General features: G+C 49.0%; 1 protein-coding gene across 5 annotated transcripts in view; it reads left to right on the top strand.

Annotated features, from left to right (window-relative positions):
- The window catches only part of Il16 (interleukin 16), a 92,317-nt gene that overhangs the window by 9,835 nt on the left and 63,270 nt on the right, over positions 1-19,212 (top strand). For 4 of the 5 annotated variants that reach the window (XM_074061906.1, XM_074061905.1, XM_074061908.1 and 1 more), the window contains one exon: positions 10,784-11,196. In XM_074061906.1, coding sequence (XP_073918007.1) covers positions 10,784-11,196 — 413 coding nt within the window. Of the gene's footprint in view, positions 1-99; positions 392-10,783; positions 11,197-19,212 lie in introns of those variants that run through there. The other variant, XM_074061904.1, reaches the window with a different exon arrangement.

Below are 19,212 nucleotides of genomic sequence, written 5' to 3'. Positions count from 1 at the left end.
ACAACCCTTGGTGCTTGGGCAGGAATCTTGGTGCCACCATACTACCCAGCAGGGTACAGGAGAAGGGGGTGAATTGGATCGGCAGAGGGACAACACTTGCTCTGGCTCTTGAAGCCCGGGAGCTTCTAGTCAGGGGATTTCTCACCAGCCTGGTCTCTTCCTTGCTGCTGAGGATGTGGGAGGAGAAGGATGAAGGGAAGGGATGAGGTGAAAGGCAGCAGGCACCCAAAGGATGCGTTCTGCACCCTGACCAGGCCCCTCTCTCCAGGTGGTGTGGTGAGTGTTATCTGTGACATCTTAGAGCTGGGAGGTACGATCGCTCTGCCTGTTGGTCACCCCTCTTGCTCCTGTACTAGTTCCAACCCAGGCTGGCTGTGTCTTCGGTCCAGAGGTGGGTTTGCTCTCTGTTGCTGGGGAGTGGGGTGACTCAGCATGAGAATGAGCAGAGGAGGGCCCGAGGTGACAGGAAGCCATCACTCTTGCTGTCCTTGCCCGGTGAAATCGCCCCTGTCAGGCTGGACTCCCCAAGGCCAAGGCATTGTCCCAGGAGACCAGCTCAAGCCATGCCAGGCTCCCAAAGCAGCTCTGGGTGTCTGCTTTCTGTGGCTCCCCCACTCTTGTCCAACTCCCCGGGAAGAGGAAAACCGTCTGGCCTCTTCCTCCTCTGTCCTGTGCTCTGCGGTGAGTGGAGGTCCGTCCTCCCGAGCGCAGCCCAGCACCTCCCCTGCCCACAGCTGTTGGGATGGCTCCATCCTTCACTGATTCATTTATTCAGCCCAAGTGAGGCTCGTTACCACGTCTAGCACCCCAAGCATTTCTGAGCACCCTCCACACCTCAGGCACTGTGCCGGAACCTGCAGGTATCGTCTTCCCATTCAGCCTTACAGCAGCCCCCAAAACTGAGCTAAAAGGGGTGCACCCAAAACCTGCCTCCAAACCCCAGACTCTCACATCCTAATAACGAGTTATACTTCGTAAACACAAAATGGCCATGTATCCAAAGGGTTAAAAACATCTCCTGTGAATTACAATTACCTAGAGCGGTGATTTTGTAATTCTTTTCACCATAAGCCATTTTAGAGCTACGCTCTTTCACGAACACTTACACATGCATGGTTAAGGCAGAATTACTTTGGCAGATGGTAGGTTGAAAGCTTGAGCCCTTCCCCCTTTTCTGGATCTCAGCATGGGCCCTGAGAAGAAAGGGAGGATGGGGAGGAGGAGAGGTGAGATGGGGTGGGAAGGAGGAGGGAGAGCTTTGAATTGAAACTCACAGAGTAGGTGTCCTGAGGGCGCCTTGGTCCCCTGATCAGCCACCTGAGCTGGCTATTGGTGCTCTCCCCTTGGTTCCAATGCCACCATGAGGACACAGAAGGGTTTGACCACCTTAAACCCTTGTTTGGCTTCCAAGGCTCAGCCCTTGGGTGAGACCATCCATATGGTCACTTCAGATTGTGTGCTTTTTTTCAACCTTTGTTGAAAGTCCCCGAACTAGGACCTTACAATAGGCTGTAAGGACCATGTCTTCCTCTTTTATACCAGGAGTGCCTGGCACACAGTGAGTCTCAGAAAATGGTCATTGCATGACAAAATGAACATCAATAACAATTTTAACAGGACCAAGAATGCATTGTACTTGCATTGCCCATCTGGACTGGCAACTCTTTCTCTCTTCTTTTCTTTCTTGAGATAAGTTATCTATCTGGCCCACGCAGGTCTGGAATTTATGATCCCCTGTCTCAGCATCTGAGTGCTGGGATTACAGGTGTGAAGCACAGCACCCAGCTCTGGCAGTACATCTCTCTCTATCTACTTATCTTTCCATTTATCTATCAATTTATCTATCTATCATCTATCTACCTACCTATCCCTCTATTTATCTATCCATCTGTCTATATGTCTATCTATTCATCTATCTGTCATCTGTCTACCTATCCATTTATCTGTCTATCATCTATCTATTCATCCATCCATGATATTTATTTATTTATATATAAGACACTTATTTACATTTATATATACATTTTTTAAATAAGAAGAATGTTTGTAGCATTTATTTTTGCCAGCAGGGGGACAGGAGAAGTAGTAGGTTTGTATATAGGATACTATTATCTTGTGATTTATTTTATAATTTTTTATTAGGGTATATTTGTTATACAGGGGGGATTTGTAGTGACAATTCCAATTAGACACATATTGTATATTAGTTACATTGCCCCATCGCCCCTCCCCCTCCCCCACACCCTCTCCCCCATAACCTCTCCTTCCCCCAATATTTATATATATTTTTATTTATATATAAGGTACTTCTTATGCGAGAACGCAACTCAGCGTGAGTAGCACATACTCTCGTACACAGGGAGAAAAAGATCCATGGATGCAAATAACGAAGTAGCTTTGGTTAGGAGGACAGCTCGGAATTGGTAATGAACTTGGAGTTCTTCTATTGGATTTCTGTTGAAATTAGGACACATCTATGCCAGTCTTGTAAACTAGACGAGGTTGCCCAGTGTCTGCCAGAGCATGGAGGGCTCTCTGCTTGAGAAAGCTCGGAGCAGATGGGGTTGCTGAGCACGGCTGGTGCCGAGCAGGCTGCCTGCGGGGACGGCAGAGCCATCAGGGGTGGCGGGGCTGTCACACTGGAGAGGTTTGCCTTGGATAGGAGCAGCTTGCAGGGTCTTTGATGCCCCTGTGTTGTGACCCAGGTCCTGGGGACCTCCCAGGATGGAGATCCCTGTGGGTCTTGCCTCTGGCTTAGACATGGCCAGCACTACTCCCATAAGGGGCAGGCACAGCAGCGAGGACGAAGGCCACCCACTCAGCCAAGTGGAGGTGGCCACCACCAGGATGCCCTTCCACAAATCCACAGGTGCTCCCACTGCTGGGCTGCTGGGGACTGACAGCATCTCCTACCTGACAAGACATTGGGAGACAAGCCAGTCCCTTCCTCATGGCCCATGAAAAAGCCCACCAGGGCACCTCGGAGCCCAGCCCCACTTCCAAATCAGGAAAAGCGAGGTCACAGGACTAACGATGAGTGAAAGCAACAAAATCCACGGCTATGTGGGTGGGAACTAAACGAGGAGTCAGGCACATGTCCCATGTGGAACTGCTGGATGAAAGCAGAGAAAACTGAACTGGTGGTTTTCAAGCGTGACCCACAAGTGGGTTGGACAATGTCCTGGGTGAGACCAATCTGCTTTTTAAATAAAAAGGGATCAGGGCATACCAGAGTGCATCCATCTCCACAAAATCCTATTTCCTGCACCCTTCTGGCTTTGTTATACATAGTAAGGGTGCTGGTTCATGAAACCTTCATTTTGGTTTTATGTACTTATTTATATGTTTATAAACATTTATATACGTACACCTATTATGTGTGTTTATGAGGTGTGTACAATGGTGTAAACATGATTTCTGACTGTAAGTCAAATTTTTGAAAGCTTAAGAACAGTGCTATGGAGTTGGCAGGGTTTGGAGGGGAGGCACAGCCGAAGAGCATGTTAAGTGAGGTGTGTGGTATAGCCTCTTTGGAGGAGAGGCCTTTCTCACCACCATCCTGGGCAGGGACCCCCAGCTCCATCAGCTGTGAGCTCACCTCCCTTTTCCTGTCCCTGCCTGCTCATCAGTGGGTTAGTGGAGCGTGAGCAATGGTGAGGTGCAAGAAGGGGCAGCTGGTCAGTCTGACTACCCTCTGCCCCTTCCCTCTCCTCGCCCTCCAGGGTGGTGGAACCAATTCCAGTCAAGTGGCAGAGGTCAGGGGACAGCCGCAAAGTCACTGAAGGAGGCCAGGGACCTACTGCATGGCCAAGGCAATTCTGGGAAGTGTGTTTCTCGGACATTGAGCTAAGTGCCCAAAGCAGATAATAAAAGTGTATTGTATGTGTGCACGCTGTGTGCATGTGTGTGTGTGTGCATGTGTGTGCAGTCATGTCACGGTGATATTTCAGCATTGTCAGACTGCATTTATGGTGGTTCACAGAACTCTTAGTCACATTGAGTGCTAGCTGACAACGTTAACCTTAATCACTGCCAACAAATAAAAGTGTCCAAGACACATCTTGTGGCCACAATGCATTTAAGCTGGAATTTTCTAATAAAAAGTTTCAAGATCAAGAGGACTAAAACTTGGAAATACAACTGAGTGAAATCAACAATAACAAAAGCTGAGTTTAAACTGAAAATCAAGGCTGTGATTACAATTCCTAAGAAAACCACAGTAAGAACATCATCTTCCAAGTCCCATGGGTTGTGGCCAAAAGGAACTGAGAGGAGAATGTCTAGTTTTGAGTGATATGTGACCACGGTGGCAACTGACCAGCCAACACTGTGCCAAGAGACCATCATCCACTGTTTTAATTAATTGTCACAAAGTTACTGGGAGGTGACCACTATACTCAACTCCACATTAAAGGCCACAAAACTGAGCCAGAAGAGGTTAACTGGACTTTGAAGTTCAGGTGCGTGAGTGACTGGGATGAAAACGTCCACTTGGGCTCTACTGTCACTTCTTAAATAGAATGGATTGAAGAGAAATGAACACCAGACTCTAGAAGAATAAAAACAACAAAACACATGTGAAAATAAGAAAGAAAGCAGCAAAGATAAAAGGAATCCATTAGAGAGTGGAGAAAGAAGAGCTGCAGACATTTGCACTTCTAAGAATGAGGCCTGTGAAAGGTTCCACAGAACAGAGTGACAGAGTGCCTTCCCCGATGACACAGGTACACACTGTGATCTAGGTACACCCAGTACCTCCTAAGACAGGTGCACACTGTGACCTACTTCAATTCAGTCTTCCATTGAAATAGGTGCACATCCTGACTGAGTTAAATCCAGTACCTCCAATGAAACTGGCACACGCCATGAGCTAGTTAAACCCAGGCCTCCGAAGGCAGGCGCACGCTGTCTTGACACAATGGCAGAGCCTGCGGCTCAGCCCTCCAACAGCCTCTCACCTTGACAAGTAGAGGGAAGCATATACTGCAGTGCTAAGGAGCTGCAAGGCATTTCACAAACATGGCTCGTTGTTGGTGAAAATGCTTCTCAAGCTGAAATTCGTAGACTGTCTTTCCTTACTATTGTAAAGAATGACTTTGTCTTAATATGTTAGTTAGCACCCTACCTGGCCAGGAAGTGTTGAGTGATTTCCATTAACGTCTGAAAAAATGTGGAAAACTTGTATGGCCATCATGACTTACTAGTATTCTAGAAACTCTAGTCAAAATCAAATTAAAAAATGAGGTGAGATAAATGAGACAGATACTTTTTAAATGAAGCAAATTTCATTGGAGAGTCAGGATTGGAAATTCAAAATAATCCAGTGGAATTAATCCAGTAATAGAACTAATTAGAGGTCTGGTGTGTTGCCCATTAGGAAGCAAGTTCACTTACATATAAATAATAACCAGGTAAGCAATGTATTTTACCCATGAGTCTATTCAAAACAGAAACAAAGATGTTCTAGAATAAGTGTAATCAGAGCTCTTCAGAGTCTATATAAAGAAGAACATAAAATTGTTTTAAGGTCTGAAGAGAAAATTTGAACAAATATAAAACAAAAAATTTAAAAAATGTCCCAGGGTGGGAAGGCTTTCTTCTAAAATTTGTCTGTAAATCTGACACAATCCCAACCAAAACTTCACCTAGGCGTTTTACAACTTGAGAAATTTGTTTCACAACTGCTAGCCTATAGAAATCAGTCATAAATTTTTATTTTGTTTCCCCAAATAGAAAACCCTTATTTTTTTTCTGGTCGCAATTGTGACGCACCATTCCTGTGAAGGAAATCAAGTATAGGGAAGGAAAAGTCCTTTGTAAATACTGTCTCCCAGCACCGAGCTGCACCTTCCAAAATCATTCATAGTTTGGCGTTTATTCACCAAAGTAAAAGTTTTGTAACTAAAGCTAAGTCTTAGAACTATTTTATGGTGTTTCTTGGACTTTAGGGTGTATTGCACACGCCCTTCATATCTGAGTGTATAGATCAATTTTATTCCATTGTTTGTGCTGTCATGTAGTTAACCCAGTGTCCCAGTGATGGGTAAAGTTTAGGCTGTTTCCATTCTCTTAGCATTTTCTCATTTTCCCCCTCTCCTCCTAAGGGGAAGCTGGGCTGTCATTGGCTTTTGGTGTCCGCTATTTTTTGAGTATTTTTTGTTTGAGAGCATGTGAAGTTCCTCTCAGAGCCCCTTTCTTCAGATCCACAGTGGTTGGCACTGCGTTCCTGGATGACTGGCTTGGCCCTAACGTGTGAACCCATGAGAGGTGGCAGGTCCTGCAGTCACGCTAAAGCCAACACCGGCATCTGAGCCTGGCATTTTGTATCATAAAGACACTGGACCTCCCTGTGGCCTTGATGGCTCACCGCTTTCCTCTGTGCCTTTTATGTGTGACACCCCAGTGCCAGCATGGTGATTTCACAGGACCCAGCCTCAGCCGGCCCCTCCAGAGTGGTAATGGACGATCAGTCTATCTAGTCACAGCTTCCACACCACCATCTTGGAGGTCACACGTGCTGAAGGGGATGTCACTGTCCTACTTGGTCCTGTGTCCCAGGGCCTGGATCTTGTTGTGCCCATGCCACTCTTGCATGCTACAAGGTCACCTTCCAGACCACTGAAGGGCCAGTGGTCCCCCACCCAGGACCTCTCAAGCAGTGGCCTGCAGACATCTCTCCTCATGGCTCAGCCTTGTCTTCTGCTCTGAGGCCAGTCCTCGGTGTCTCCTTGTCACTGCTGGCAGCCTGTCACCTGGACTCCATCCTCCTGTGTTCCTGTGAGATGGCGTCCTCAACACAATTCATGCTGGAAAGCTTGTCCCATCGGTCTACTGAGCACACGAATGGCTCCCCACTGTGCCAGCTGAGCTCTAGGGACACAACTTTAAGGAGGCAGAGTCTGTCCCCTCCAGGAGGAATGGGGGAGAGGAAGAAGAGTGACAGGCATAACCTCAGTGGACTAGATGAGGAAACTGAGGCCCGGGTGCCATGTGCCTTTGTGGTCCTGAGCACAACGCGTAGAGACACAAGTTGCGAGGCCCCGTGGGATCATTTGGAAGAACCTCACATAAGAGAAGCCAGGATGCTACATTTCTTATCTTTGAGTCACTTTTCAGTTCAAAAATGTCCCCCAGGGGCTGCAGTGACCAAGCTTTAAAAATTTCCGTTGACACAGGCACTGCCAGAGAAGGGATTTGAAACATGTGTCTTCAACCAGTTCCTTCTCATGTGGTTACCTAATGCTCAGCCCTAAAGTGAGCGAGAAGCTTCCCCAGGTGGAGGTGGCGGCAGAAACACAGGGCTGCTCATCAGTGTGGGAGGGAGGAAGGAGAGAGGGAAAGCAGGAGGGAAGGAGGGAGGGAAGGAAGGGAGGGAGGAGAGAGGGAAAGAAGAAGGGATGGAGGGAAGGAGGGAGGGAGGGAGGAGGGAGGGAGGAGAGAAGGAGGGAGGGAAGGGAGGAAGGAAAGAAGGAGGGAGGGAGGAGGGAGGGAGGAGAGAAGGAGGGAGGGAAGGGAGGAAGGAGAGGGAGGGAAGGGAGGAAGGAAAGAAGGAGGGAGGGAGGAGGGAGGAGAGAAGGAGGGAGGGAAGGGAGGAAGGAGAGGGAGGGAAGGGAGGAAGGAAAGAAGGAGAGTCACCGAATTGGAGTCCTCAGGACCATGATGTGGAGGAGCCATCAGGGACGAGGAGTCTGGGAAGCGGTCATGGAGCTCAGGACAAAGTGAGGACAGGCTCATTTGTTCCAGCCTTCCAAAGGGAGTGGAGAGGAGGACAGCCGCCTCCCGGCTCTGCGGATGCTGGTTCCATGAATGTCCCAGTGCATTTGTGGGAGCTAAGCGGAGCCATGTGACTGCACAGCGCTGTTTCCAATTATTCTCTCCCTCTCTCTCTCTCTCTCTCTCTCTCTCTCTCTCTCTCTCTCTCAGCCTGGAGGGAAGGCAGACTCCATACAAGTCCAGTTCTGGCTTCTCCACCTCAGCCCTTGGGTGACTGCTCTTTTCCTTTGTGATGTTTTCTATAACAACAAGGCTCATTTTGAAACAGGACCTTGCTCTTAAGCAAAGGGTCAGCATTTGTCCTGTGCTGTGTCCCTGTCCCATCCCATCTGAGAGCCCAGCTGAAGAAGTGACCACTCCCCTAGAAAGCTTGGTTTTAAAAACTGACAGCATTCATCAGACAGCCCTGCAGAGGCCCCTAGGACGGCAGTGTCCACTGAGGAATCAGACCCCTCTCTTCTCCCTACCCTACAGGTAGCAGGTCCTGCACCCCAAGTGAGGACACGGCCTTGAACCTGGCCCCACAGGTCCCCAAAAGGTTTCTGTTTTGGAAAATGCCCCATGAGTGTCCTCCTCAGGACAGCTGTGGAGGACAGGAGAGGAGGAGGAGGAGGACGCACTGGACTTGCCCCCCACAAATCCACAGACACAGCAGCAGGACCAGGGAATGAGAGCCCAGCACCACCGTGCGGATGGGAGGAGGTTTCGGGCCTCAACTGGGGGTGGCTGGCTCTCGTCTCAGGCGTGGGGTGGGATAAGAAACAGATCAAAATGCTCTCTCAGGCCTTGAACGCGTTTGCTCTCCATGCCTCCTGGTGTAGCATCAGAGAGAAGAACCATTATACCGGAGGATTTTTTTTGTTAAAGGAAAAGAGGGATGATTGGCTCACATGACCGAATTGATAGACAGGGCTTCAGGTGTAGCTGGATCTAGCTGCATGTGCCAGCATTGGGACACCGTCCCTCTAACACTTTCTCTGTCCTCCTTCCTTTCTCCTCTTCTTTCTCCACCTCCCTCCCCACCTCCATGAATTCTGCACCTCCTGTGTTCTCCGGCAGCCCTCTCCACATGGCAACCTGTGGACACTCATATTACAGCTTTTCTGTTTAGTACCAGAAAAATTCTAAAAGGATTTTAAGACAAAACTGATTATCTTTCAAACGTTCAAATGGCTAATGGACTCCAGTGGCAGCTGTGACACACACACGAACACACCTGTGCACACCCACACTTCCTTCTCTGTGATTCCTAGGTGAACTGTGGGGTTTAATGAGAGACAGTCCTGGACATTGGTGCTTGGTGGTGGCATTGCATTGAAGGTTGCTGGTCCTAGAACTTAAATTGGCAAGAAGCAGAGTTCCCCTGTCGGGGACAGTGGCAGAGGGGGAGTTAGTACTGGATCTTGACCAAAGGCAGGTGACAAGGACAGAGCTGCTCTGAACCTGACCCCCGCATCCCCAACCAACAGATCTGAGTGCAGCAGACCAGAGCTGGACTCTGACATCCATCAGGACCGCTGACCGGTCTTCTCAAAGCAAGCAGGTCTTGACCAAGTAGATGACGCCTCTGGGCTTCGTCCAGTGGGCTCCAGTAGATTGATTGGACAGTGAGGCCATTTCAATGTCTTGACACCACAGGGAAGTTTTGAAATAGCCATCGTTGAGAAAGAATTACTGAGGCCATTGTGGAAATACGGCACCATGCGATCAGAGCTGGTGGCCACGAGGGCTTCAGTCACCAACAGATGCAAGAGACTCCTGCAGGGTGTGGAGATCTGTGACCACCACGTGCCAGGGTTGGAGAATTGATTGACATTTGAGCTGGCAGGACCTTGAACACAGGATTGTGGGCTATTGACCGAAATGGGCCAATATCCCACAGAATTAATTTATACTAAAGTGTCAAGTGTGGGGCCTGACGCGTTTAGGCTTTCAAATATTCACTCATCATTTTAGCTCATTGCTGTGATTGCTGTTGGCTGTGGGCTGGGGAGTACAATGGTAGAAGTACAGTTAGTACAGAGAGGACAGAGGTGTGCAGCCTCAGTGTTGACACTCTTGTGCGGTTTCCGTGTCACGAAATGCCACCTCCCTTGTGGGTGGGCTCAGCCACCAAGAGCACCCCACAGTTTATCTTGCTGGCAATGGTTTTGTTCTATGGCTTCTCCAGAGGTAGCACCAGGGTCCCCTTTGTCACCTGCCTCGTGGAGACCGAATCCACGAGCCTCCTGGTGAGGCTGGGCTGGTTGAGCACAGCCTGGTGGACGGATGAGGGACCCAGGTTGGGAAGCGCAATGGGTGGGGCAGGTGATGGGGCAGGGTCCTCTGCTGGACTGGTGTACTGGTCAGAGTGTGACCTTGGGCTCAGGGAAGGGGACATGTTTGCCAAGAGCCTGTCATGTGCTGAGCCCTGGGGGAGCACCGGCCACGCTTCACCTTCTCCACTCATGTCGGGCTCCAGTGGGCCAGTGTTGGGCAACACCCCCAACCTCCCAGTGTTGGTCTTGGGCTTTGTGTCTGTGGATGGGGAAAGGAGGCCTCAGTGGCCACTGGCTGAGCCCCGGGGTCCTGGGGTTTTATGGAGTCACCAAGGAGAGAAAAGGGGACAAGGCAAATGGCTGACTCTTACTGGTCTCTTCCTTGGTCTGCTGTGTAGACTGGAGTTTTATTTCAACACTGGCTTCCCAGTTTGAGACCTGACAAAGCCCTGGTCCCCACGATGCCCACTCTCTGACATGACTCTGATGGTAGCATCATGGGTTATACGTCTGTCTGTGCCTCAGTTTCCCTGCCTGAAGGATGAGAGTTTGGACAGGGAAAACTCTGGGACTCAGTCTCCATAAGCCCAGGTTCACTGAGCCCCATTGGGCTGCAAGCTGGAAGGACCAGGGATCCTGGAGGACGAACTGGGCATCTGCCCTGTGTCCTGGACACTCCTGCTTCTAGGACCCGTGTCCAGCTCCCCATGTCACCAGCCGGTCATATTGCTTCTTCCTTTTTTCTCCTTCAGGGACTCATGAGGTGGCAGCTAAGCCCTGCTCAGTCACCAGCCGTCAGCCGAAGGCCCGGGAGCAGGAAAGGAAGACGGGCAGTTTCATGTCCTCCCTGAGGATGGAGCCACATGGCCGTCCTGGAAAGAGCCGGAAATCCACAAAATTCAGGTCCATCTCTCGCTCCCTGATCCTCTGTAATGCCAAGACCAGCGACGACAGCTCCAGCCTCGATGAGAAGTTCCCAGACCCCCTGGAGATGTCCCTGGGCCAGGCCCAGCCGGGCCCTGTGCACTCCCCTGCGCAGCTGGCGGACACCTTGGAGGCCGGGCTCAGCAGCCTTCCCGACCTCACCCTGGCCTCCGAGGCCACTCACGTCCAAGCAGCTGCAGGCGACCGTGGCAAGGGCTGCAGAAGGATGTTCTTCATGAAGGTATGACCAGGGTTTGAGCGGCTGCAAGGGCCTGTGGCTGTGTCTGGTACTGCAAACTTGTCTTTGAATCCATTTGTTTAAAATTCAGGAGGCCAGAGTTAACTATTCTGAACAGTAAAGAAGGAGGTGAGGCCAGGCGCACTGGAGCTGTGATAATGATTGTGGTAGTGAATCAGGCTCAACTGACACTTTTGCTCAGTGAGATGCTGTGTCAGTGGGAGAGACACTGAGCCTGAATCCCTGATGAAAAATGCCAGGTGCATTTTTCATATCAACGCACTGGACACTGAACCTGGATCCCTGGTAAAAAATGCCAGATGTGATAGTCAACACATGAGATCCTGAGTCTGGATCCCTGGTGAAAAATGCCAGGTGTGACAGTCAGACTGGAAAGATCTCACCTCAGGCAAGCACTTTGGGCCTATCATAGACAGGTGCAGAGACATCTGCCCAGTAGACTTATAGAGACAGACGCAGAGGGCCTGAACACAGGGAGAGGTCAGGTCAGGGAGGCAGAGGCAGGAGGAAGATGGTGAGTTTCCCTCCTGAGTGTTGACTGAATATGTTCCAGTGTCTCTGCCAATTTTAACCTAAGTGTGATGCTGAAGTTGTCAAGGGGACATATGAATTGGGTGTCCGTGTGTGTGTGTCTGTCTCTCTATGTGTGTGTGTGTGTGAGATAGTATTTGGGGTCTTGCCAAAATTTAGAACACGTTCTTTTCTGCTAGATTCTATCTCAATTTTGTCATTGTCATGATTTTACCAAGCAGATGAGACCTGGGCCAATTAAAAGACTTCATTCTCCAGCGGCTTGCTGTTGTTTCACAAAGGAGGGCTTTCCCAAGGGTCTAGATAGCCCTGGACCTTGGAGTCCAACCCCGGAGGTTTCTCCCATAGTCAAGGCCTTCGGCATCCAGAAGAGTGGGACAGCAGACAGGGGAGGCGTTCCCACACCTGGGAAAGGCCTGTGTGCATGGCCTCTGTCAGAAGGGACATCGCTACTCAAGTCTACATAATAAATGACTCAGGTGACATTGCAAGGTGTGCAGAGGGCTCACCCCATGCTCTCCAGATGCAAAGAGCACCCTGAGGTCCCACTGGGCGCAGGCCGCTCCTCTGCTGTGACGTGCAGAGCTGGAGACGCATCACGGAGACTAGAGACGGGGGGGTTGAAGGAGTGTCACTGTCAGATTTGTTTTCAAAAGAACACTTTGATTGGCAGGGCGGCTCATGCCTTTAATCCCAGCTACTGGGGAGGCAGAGATCTCAGTTTACCACCATTCCAGGCAAAAAGTTGGTGAGATCCTTATCTTTTGAGTAAACTCAGGCATGGTGGTCCACTCCTGCAATCTGAGCTACACAGGGGGATAGGTAGGAGGACCACGGTCCCTACCTGAAAATTAGGTAAAGCAAAAAGGGCTGGGAGAATGGCTCAGGTGGTAGAGCACCTGCCTAGCAAGCGTGAGGCCCTGAGTTCAAACCCCAATACCACCAAAAAAAGAGCACTCTGCCGAGTGGAGACTGGCGATACCATGCAGGGGACATGTTGGGGGCTCCAGCTGTACTCCAGGCCAGAGACAATGTGGTCTGGACAGAGTGAGGGTCATAGGCACTGAGGAGGGTCAGGGTGCGGTTACTTTTAGGCAAAGCCGGCAGGAGTTGCCGGCAGGCTGAAGAGGGGGAGAGAGAAGAGGGGTCAGCTGCATCTGCAAGTTTTAGCTTGAGCGACTCGGAGAAGAGGAGGTGCTACGTCCCCACAGGGCAGCCGTGGAGTTGGTGATGTGACCAGGAAAAGGTGAGACATGCTGGAAGTCGCAGGGTTTTCTCAAGCAGGGGTGGGAGGGAATTCCAGAAGGGAACAAGATGGAGATGAGGACACCTGTGGGCTTGTGCTTGGGCTCTGCTGGGCCCCTGTGCAGCCACAGGAGGCTGGACACCTAGAGAAGCCAGGCGACAGGGGTAGGTAGGTAGGGGTAGGGTCAAAAACAAATGTCATCTTCTTTATTTCCTTGTGATTCTGAGGTGCTGCATACTTGGACTTTAAAAAAATTCACAGCTCATTGTCTATGCTCCTCTCCCACTAGGAAGGGAGTGACAATGATGTCATCACAGCTTGGGGACCCCGGTGTGCACAGGGGCAAGGGGTGAGGGCTCATTAATCTGTCCTGGATGACCATCAATTTTCCATGAATCCTGGGCACTTTGCTTCACCTCTCTGCACCTTGATCTTCTCGCCTGTGAAATTGAGACCCTCACTCATGGTGAACGCCTGGGCCAGCGCCGTGCACACAGTCATTTGCTTGATCAGCTCCTATCTGGGGGGCTGTGACCCTGGTCCTGAGTAATGATGTCATCACTGAGTTCAGTGACATTTGCCGAGTCCCGCACCCTTTCCCCACATCTCCCCCCACCACAACAGGCAAGCGATGTAGTGTCACTGTGCTCCTATCAGCTAGTGATGACAGGGATAGGATGCTGATGTCACATCTGTACCCCGACAGATACAGATAGGACAGGGAGTCATGAGTGCAGCTCGACTTAGGGATGGTAACCTGGTGGAGGTGACTGTAGAGACCAGGGCGTCCCAATGGCTCTGAGAGGGACAGGTGGACATGAGCCAGGCTCAGGGGCTGGAGATAATTTGCTGGGGTGAGCGACGGGTGACCTGCAGAGATGGATCAAGTCTGACTCGAGGGACAGAAGCAAGGACATTGTCCCACATCTTTCTTTCTGACTTGAGGTGATCCTTAAAGCTGGTAGTGCCATCTAAGCGAGCCAGGTTGTCTCTTAATCGAAGGTGCTGGGAATGAGAGGTCAAAGGCCACAGCTGGTCCCCATATGCACGGCAGGCCAGGCCGCCCACTGCTTCCTTCCCCAGGGACATTGCAGCCCCTGCCCTGGGCCGCCCTTCCCGCTCCTCCCCCACCGAGCAGCCCTGCACTCGGGTGTGACTCAGTTGGCCCAGACGGGCTCCTCAGCCTCCAGCAATGCCATGGTTACACTCATTTCAAAACAGCCTCTGGAACGCGGCCCTGTGACATCAGTTTCTGCTGTAGAAACACCCAATATGAAAATTAAAGAGGAAGGGGCCTGAACAGCCAACTTGGGGAAAAAAAAAAAAAAAAGCCTTGTTGGATGGACTGTGCTTGGCACACCCAGGATGGAGCCAGTTCCTGCTGGGTGTGTGCCAAAGCTGGCAGGGGTGCAAGGAACCCAAAGCCAGCGTCTGGGTCTGCGTCGTGCATCAGACCCCGGTGGGCACTTGCTCCTGAGCAGGGGATTCTAGACACCTAGGGATGGGTTCAAATGCAGAACACTAAAGCAAGGCTTCCTAAGTGACAGCTAAGAGGACAAACTCAGTTGCCACCGGACTCAGAACTTTGGAAAAAGGAAATAGGACTCCCTGACTCCTCCAGACCCATGTCTTTTTCCAGATGGAAAGAGAATTTTTCATGCCCTAAAAGCAGAATATCAAGAAGGAAGCGAAGTGGTGGTGGGGGGGGGGGGGAGCACAGAGGCTCAGCCAGACTCCATGTCTGCCCTGTTCCCTCTCTTTCTTCTCCTTCCCCCTTACTCTTTTCTTTCGGTCTCTTCAGACATTGGAAAGCCCTGTCTTTTTTTTTTTTTTTCAGTTACCTATATTCACCTCTGTTGTTTTAACATTTGTTTACATATTCATAAATTTAGTTTAGATAATTTTTTATTGTTGTGCTGGGTAAGGGTACACTGTGGCATTTACAAAAGTTCTTACAATATATCAAATATGTCATATTTGAATTCATCCCTTCGATCATCCTTTATCTCCCCTCCCTCCATTCCTGGGACAGTTTCAACAGGTCTCATTTCTCCATTTACATACACATGTACACGGTATTTGTACCATATTCACCCTCCCACACCCTTTCCCCACATCCCCCTCCATGGTACCAACCCCCCAGACAGCACCTGTCTTGATCTGTCCTCTGGGATAAAGAAACAAATTTGGCTACTCAGGAGGCAGAGATCAGGAGGATCACAGTTCGAAGACAACCTAGGCAAATAGATCACAAGACCCTATCTCGAAAAGCCATCACAATAAAGGGCTGGTGGAGGGGCTCAAGGAGAAGGCTCGAGTTCAAGCCCTGGTACCACAAAAAACAGAAACAAATTTGATGCAGTACGGTCAGGAAACTTGGGAACTTGCAGTCTAGAGTAGACAGGTGTGATCATAATTAATTCTGTCCCTGTCTGTCCTCCAAGCTGTTACTTTGCTCATTCTGTCTAAGAAGAGGTCCCATACCAAGGATGAATGATAGGGAATTACATCCTATAAAGACTTTTAAGCCTCTGTCCTGCCTGTGTTCTGTTGTTATGACAGAATGCCCCAAACTGGGTAATTCACAAAGAAGAGAAGGTGGCTGGGTGTGGTGCATGTCTGTAATTCCAGCACTTTGGAGTTTGAGACAGAAAAGAAGGAAGAAAGGAAGGAAGGAAGGGAGGGAGAGAGGGAGGAGGGAGGGAAGAAAGGGAGGAAGGAGGAAAGGAAGGAAGGAGGAGGAAAGGAAAGAGGGAGGGAAGGAAGGAGGAAGGAAGGAAGGAAAGGGAGAGGGAAGGAAGGAGGAAGAGAGGGGCAGAGAGGGAAGGAAGGGAGGAAGGAATGGAGGAATGAGGGAGGGAAGGGGAGAGGGAGGGAGGGAGGAAGGAAGGGAAGAAAGAAGGGAGGGAAGAAGGAAGGAGAAAGAAAAAAAAGAAGGGAGAGGGAGGGAGGTCAGCTCACTGTTCTGGAGCCTGGGACATCAAGCAACATGGCACCTGCCTTGCCTGCTGGAAAGAGGCGAAGCAGGAGGGCGGACTAGCTCTCTGTCAACCCACCCACTGCTCCGACTGTACGCCATTTGTGAGGGCTCCTCCCCAGTGCCATGTCTCCCACCAGGTGCCATCTTCCAACATCACTGGGAATTGAGGTTCCAACCCAGAAGATTTGGGGCACGCATTCAAACTGTGGCAGTGGCCTTTCATTTCCCTAGAACATGGGACAGTAGCAGGGTTCATGCCTTCGCTGCAGAACTCCTCTAAAGGGAACTGGTCCTAATAAGTCACCGAAAACTCAGCTGTCTCAGGAACAAGTGAGTGAGCGCAGGTCAAGCTGAAGTTGATGGGTGTGCATGGACAAAGGACAAAGGATGAAGGGCAAAGGTTGAAGGATGAAGGATGAAGGACACGCTTCCCTGGAGCCCAAGCAGCAGGTGAACATGCAGGGGACACAGCGATGGGAGGGAAGACAAGAGGTGGCAGGGCTGAGAGGGTGGCATGTCCTCATCCAAGTCAAGCCTGGTACCAGATTTACAAAGGATTCCTCCAGAGAAATTATCATCTACCCGAAGATCACAGCGATATTTTTTCATGTTTCTTCTTTCCTGTCTGAATGTTCAATTCCCATGAAGTCAGTTTTTCTGCACGGCGTGCGGTAGAAGCTGGCTGTGTCCTGTTACTTGTGTCCTGTGTCCTTGACTTTTCTAAGTCAAGAAAAGTCAAGGACCATGTGTGTATGGGCTGATCTGGGTTTTTTCATTCTGCTTCATCAGTCTTAGCTTTTCTATCCTTGCCAGATAGCACACAGTTGTAATGCCTGAATCTTTCTAGGAAGTTGTGCGTCTTCCTCCTTTGCTCGGTTGTTCTGCTGGGCGTTCATGGAATTACAGACTCCATCATCAAATGAGGAGTGACGTCTACCCGGTACCGAATCTTCCAATCCCCACACGATGTGCGTCTCCCAAGACTCACTGCAGATTTTTTCTTGGAGTGTTTATCAGCATACAGAATCACTGTCTGACATTTTTGAATAATTATAGCTGTATTTGTCCCATCCCCAGTTCTATACTTTCCCCCTCTATGTCATGAATAGAGGTGATGAGAGTGGCATCTTCTGATTCTTCATCTCAGAAAGAAATCTTCATTATTATTCTGTCCAGGTGTTGTTTGCTGCAGGTGATTTTTCATTGTCTGTAAAATGTTCTTTTGGGGGTTATTTCCCTCTATTCACAACTGCAAAGAGGTGTTCTTCCTCCCATCCTCCTATGGTGGTTTTTTGAGACAGAGTCTTAATATATAAGGTCCTCTGCCTCAGCCTCCCACGTGCTGGGACTATAGACGTGTGCCACTGAGCTCGGCTTGATTGACTTTTTTGAATGTCCAAACAGCTCTGCGTTCCTGTAATAAGCTGGTCTTCGTTATCATACGTCATCCTTTTAATATGACTGTATCTGATACGGTAATACCGTGATTGCCACCACTTGTGCTGTGGGAGATTAATCTGAGACTTCCCTTTCCTGTCATGTCCTTGTCTGAGCTCTCATGTCACCTGCATTTCGTTCAACCTGTCCGTTCTGGATAGCTTGGCTAATGACAGCATTCTCCTTTTAAGAACGGTTGGTGGAATTCACCTATGAGCCATTTGGGTCGAGAGATTTCTCTGTGGAAGAGTTTTTAATCACCATTGAACCTTGCAATGGATCAGGACTGTTCTGATTTTCAGCGTCTTCTGGTATCGTTTTGGTAAGATGCACTTTTGTTCTGAGAACTTGTTTCATCCAAACTTTCAAACATATTAGCTTCAAGTTGTTCATAAGGACTCACTATGCTTTACTGGATTTTGCTGGGATAATGGTGGATTTACACAAAATGTTCATCTTATTTACTCTTTTCTTTTTGTGAAACTCTAGAGTAAGGGCACAATGAGCGTGTTGATGTCGGCACACTCAGGTCCTCAGATCCAGATCACACTCGTGTGCAATGCACGAGTGCCCTGGGTGATGCATGAGCGCCTGTGTGCCCTGTGCTACCTTTAGACACTGTTAGGAAGGGCAGCATTGCACTTTCCATCCTTACCTTCTCGTCTGATTTCTCTCTCTTAATCTGCCATTGTTTAAATCAACTTTATAAGTTCTCAAATAACTGTCTTTTGATTTTATTGAAATTTGGGGTTTTGTCTAGCTTTTTGAGATCGAACCTTGGTTGATCAATTGTCACCTTTTCCAATAAATACATTTCAAGCTCTAAGTTTAATAGCCTCATCCACAAATTTCAATGTTATTTTCCATTATTTTACACAGACGACAGACATGGCTGTGTGTCTTCTTATATTGTGACTTCTTGTATGACTCAGGGTTTAGTTAGAAACGCATCGCTCAGTTTCCGGGCGTATGATGACTCTCTCTCTCTCTGTAAAGAACATGTGGTGAATGACCTTCACCACCGGAAATCGGAGTCAGAACACAAACACGACAGACACACTGTTCTTTCCTTGTCTGTTGAACTGACGTCAGCAACCATGTGGTCCAGACCTTTGATGCCGTCCTCAATCTCACCTGTTAGTTATGACATTTTATAGAAATATACATAATTAGGATGATGGTAGACTTGTCAATTTGTTCAAGTTCTGACAATTTTTGCCTTCTGTATTTTGAAACTTTACTTTATATGCATAAAATCTTGTAGCTTTATTTATTTTCCTGATGGATTAATACTCAGATTTTTTTTTTTTGGTGGGGCTGGTGTTTGAACTCAGGGCTTCATGCTTGCAAGGCAAGCTTTGCCATGCTGCTTGAGTCATACCTCCAGTCCATTTTGCTGTGGTTTTGAGAAAAAATTTATTACCATGTTATCATTGCACTCAGGGTACATTGTGACACTACAAAAGTTCTTACAATATATCTTAGTTAAATTCACCCCCTATCATTCTCCTTTATCCCTCTGCCCCCATTCTCAGAATAGTTCTGGAGATGGAGTCTCACAAACTACACACTTGGGCTGGCCTTGAACCTCAGCCTTCCATAGCTTGCCTCCCAAGTAGCTAGGATTACAGGTGTGAACCACTGGTGCCTGCCTCGATACTCAGAAATTTCAAATACCCTTCATTTGTCCAATGATGATTCTTCCTAAAAAATTACCCAATAGTAGTCCAACTTTGTCTACTATTTTTGCTGAGTGTTTGCATATCATTTTCCTCTTTTTACACTCAACCCATGTTCCCATATT

Source organism: Castor canadensis, chromosome 19 (genome assembly GCF_047511655.1).
Source record: "Castor canadensis chromosome 19, mCasCan1.hap1v2, whole genome shotgun sequence".
Classification (NCBI taxonomy): Eukaryota; Metazoa; Chordata; class Mammalia; order Rodentia; family Castoridae; genus Castor; species Castor canadensis.
The sequence above is the reverse complement of the archived record's forward strand: the minus strand, read 5'-3'. Positions and strand labels throughout refer to the sequence as shown.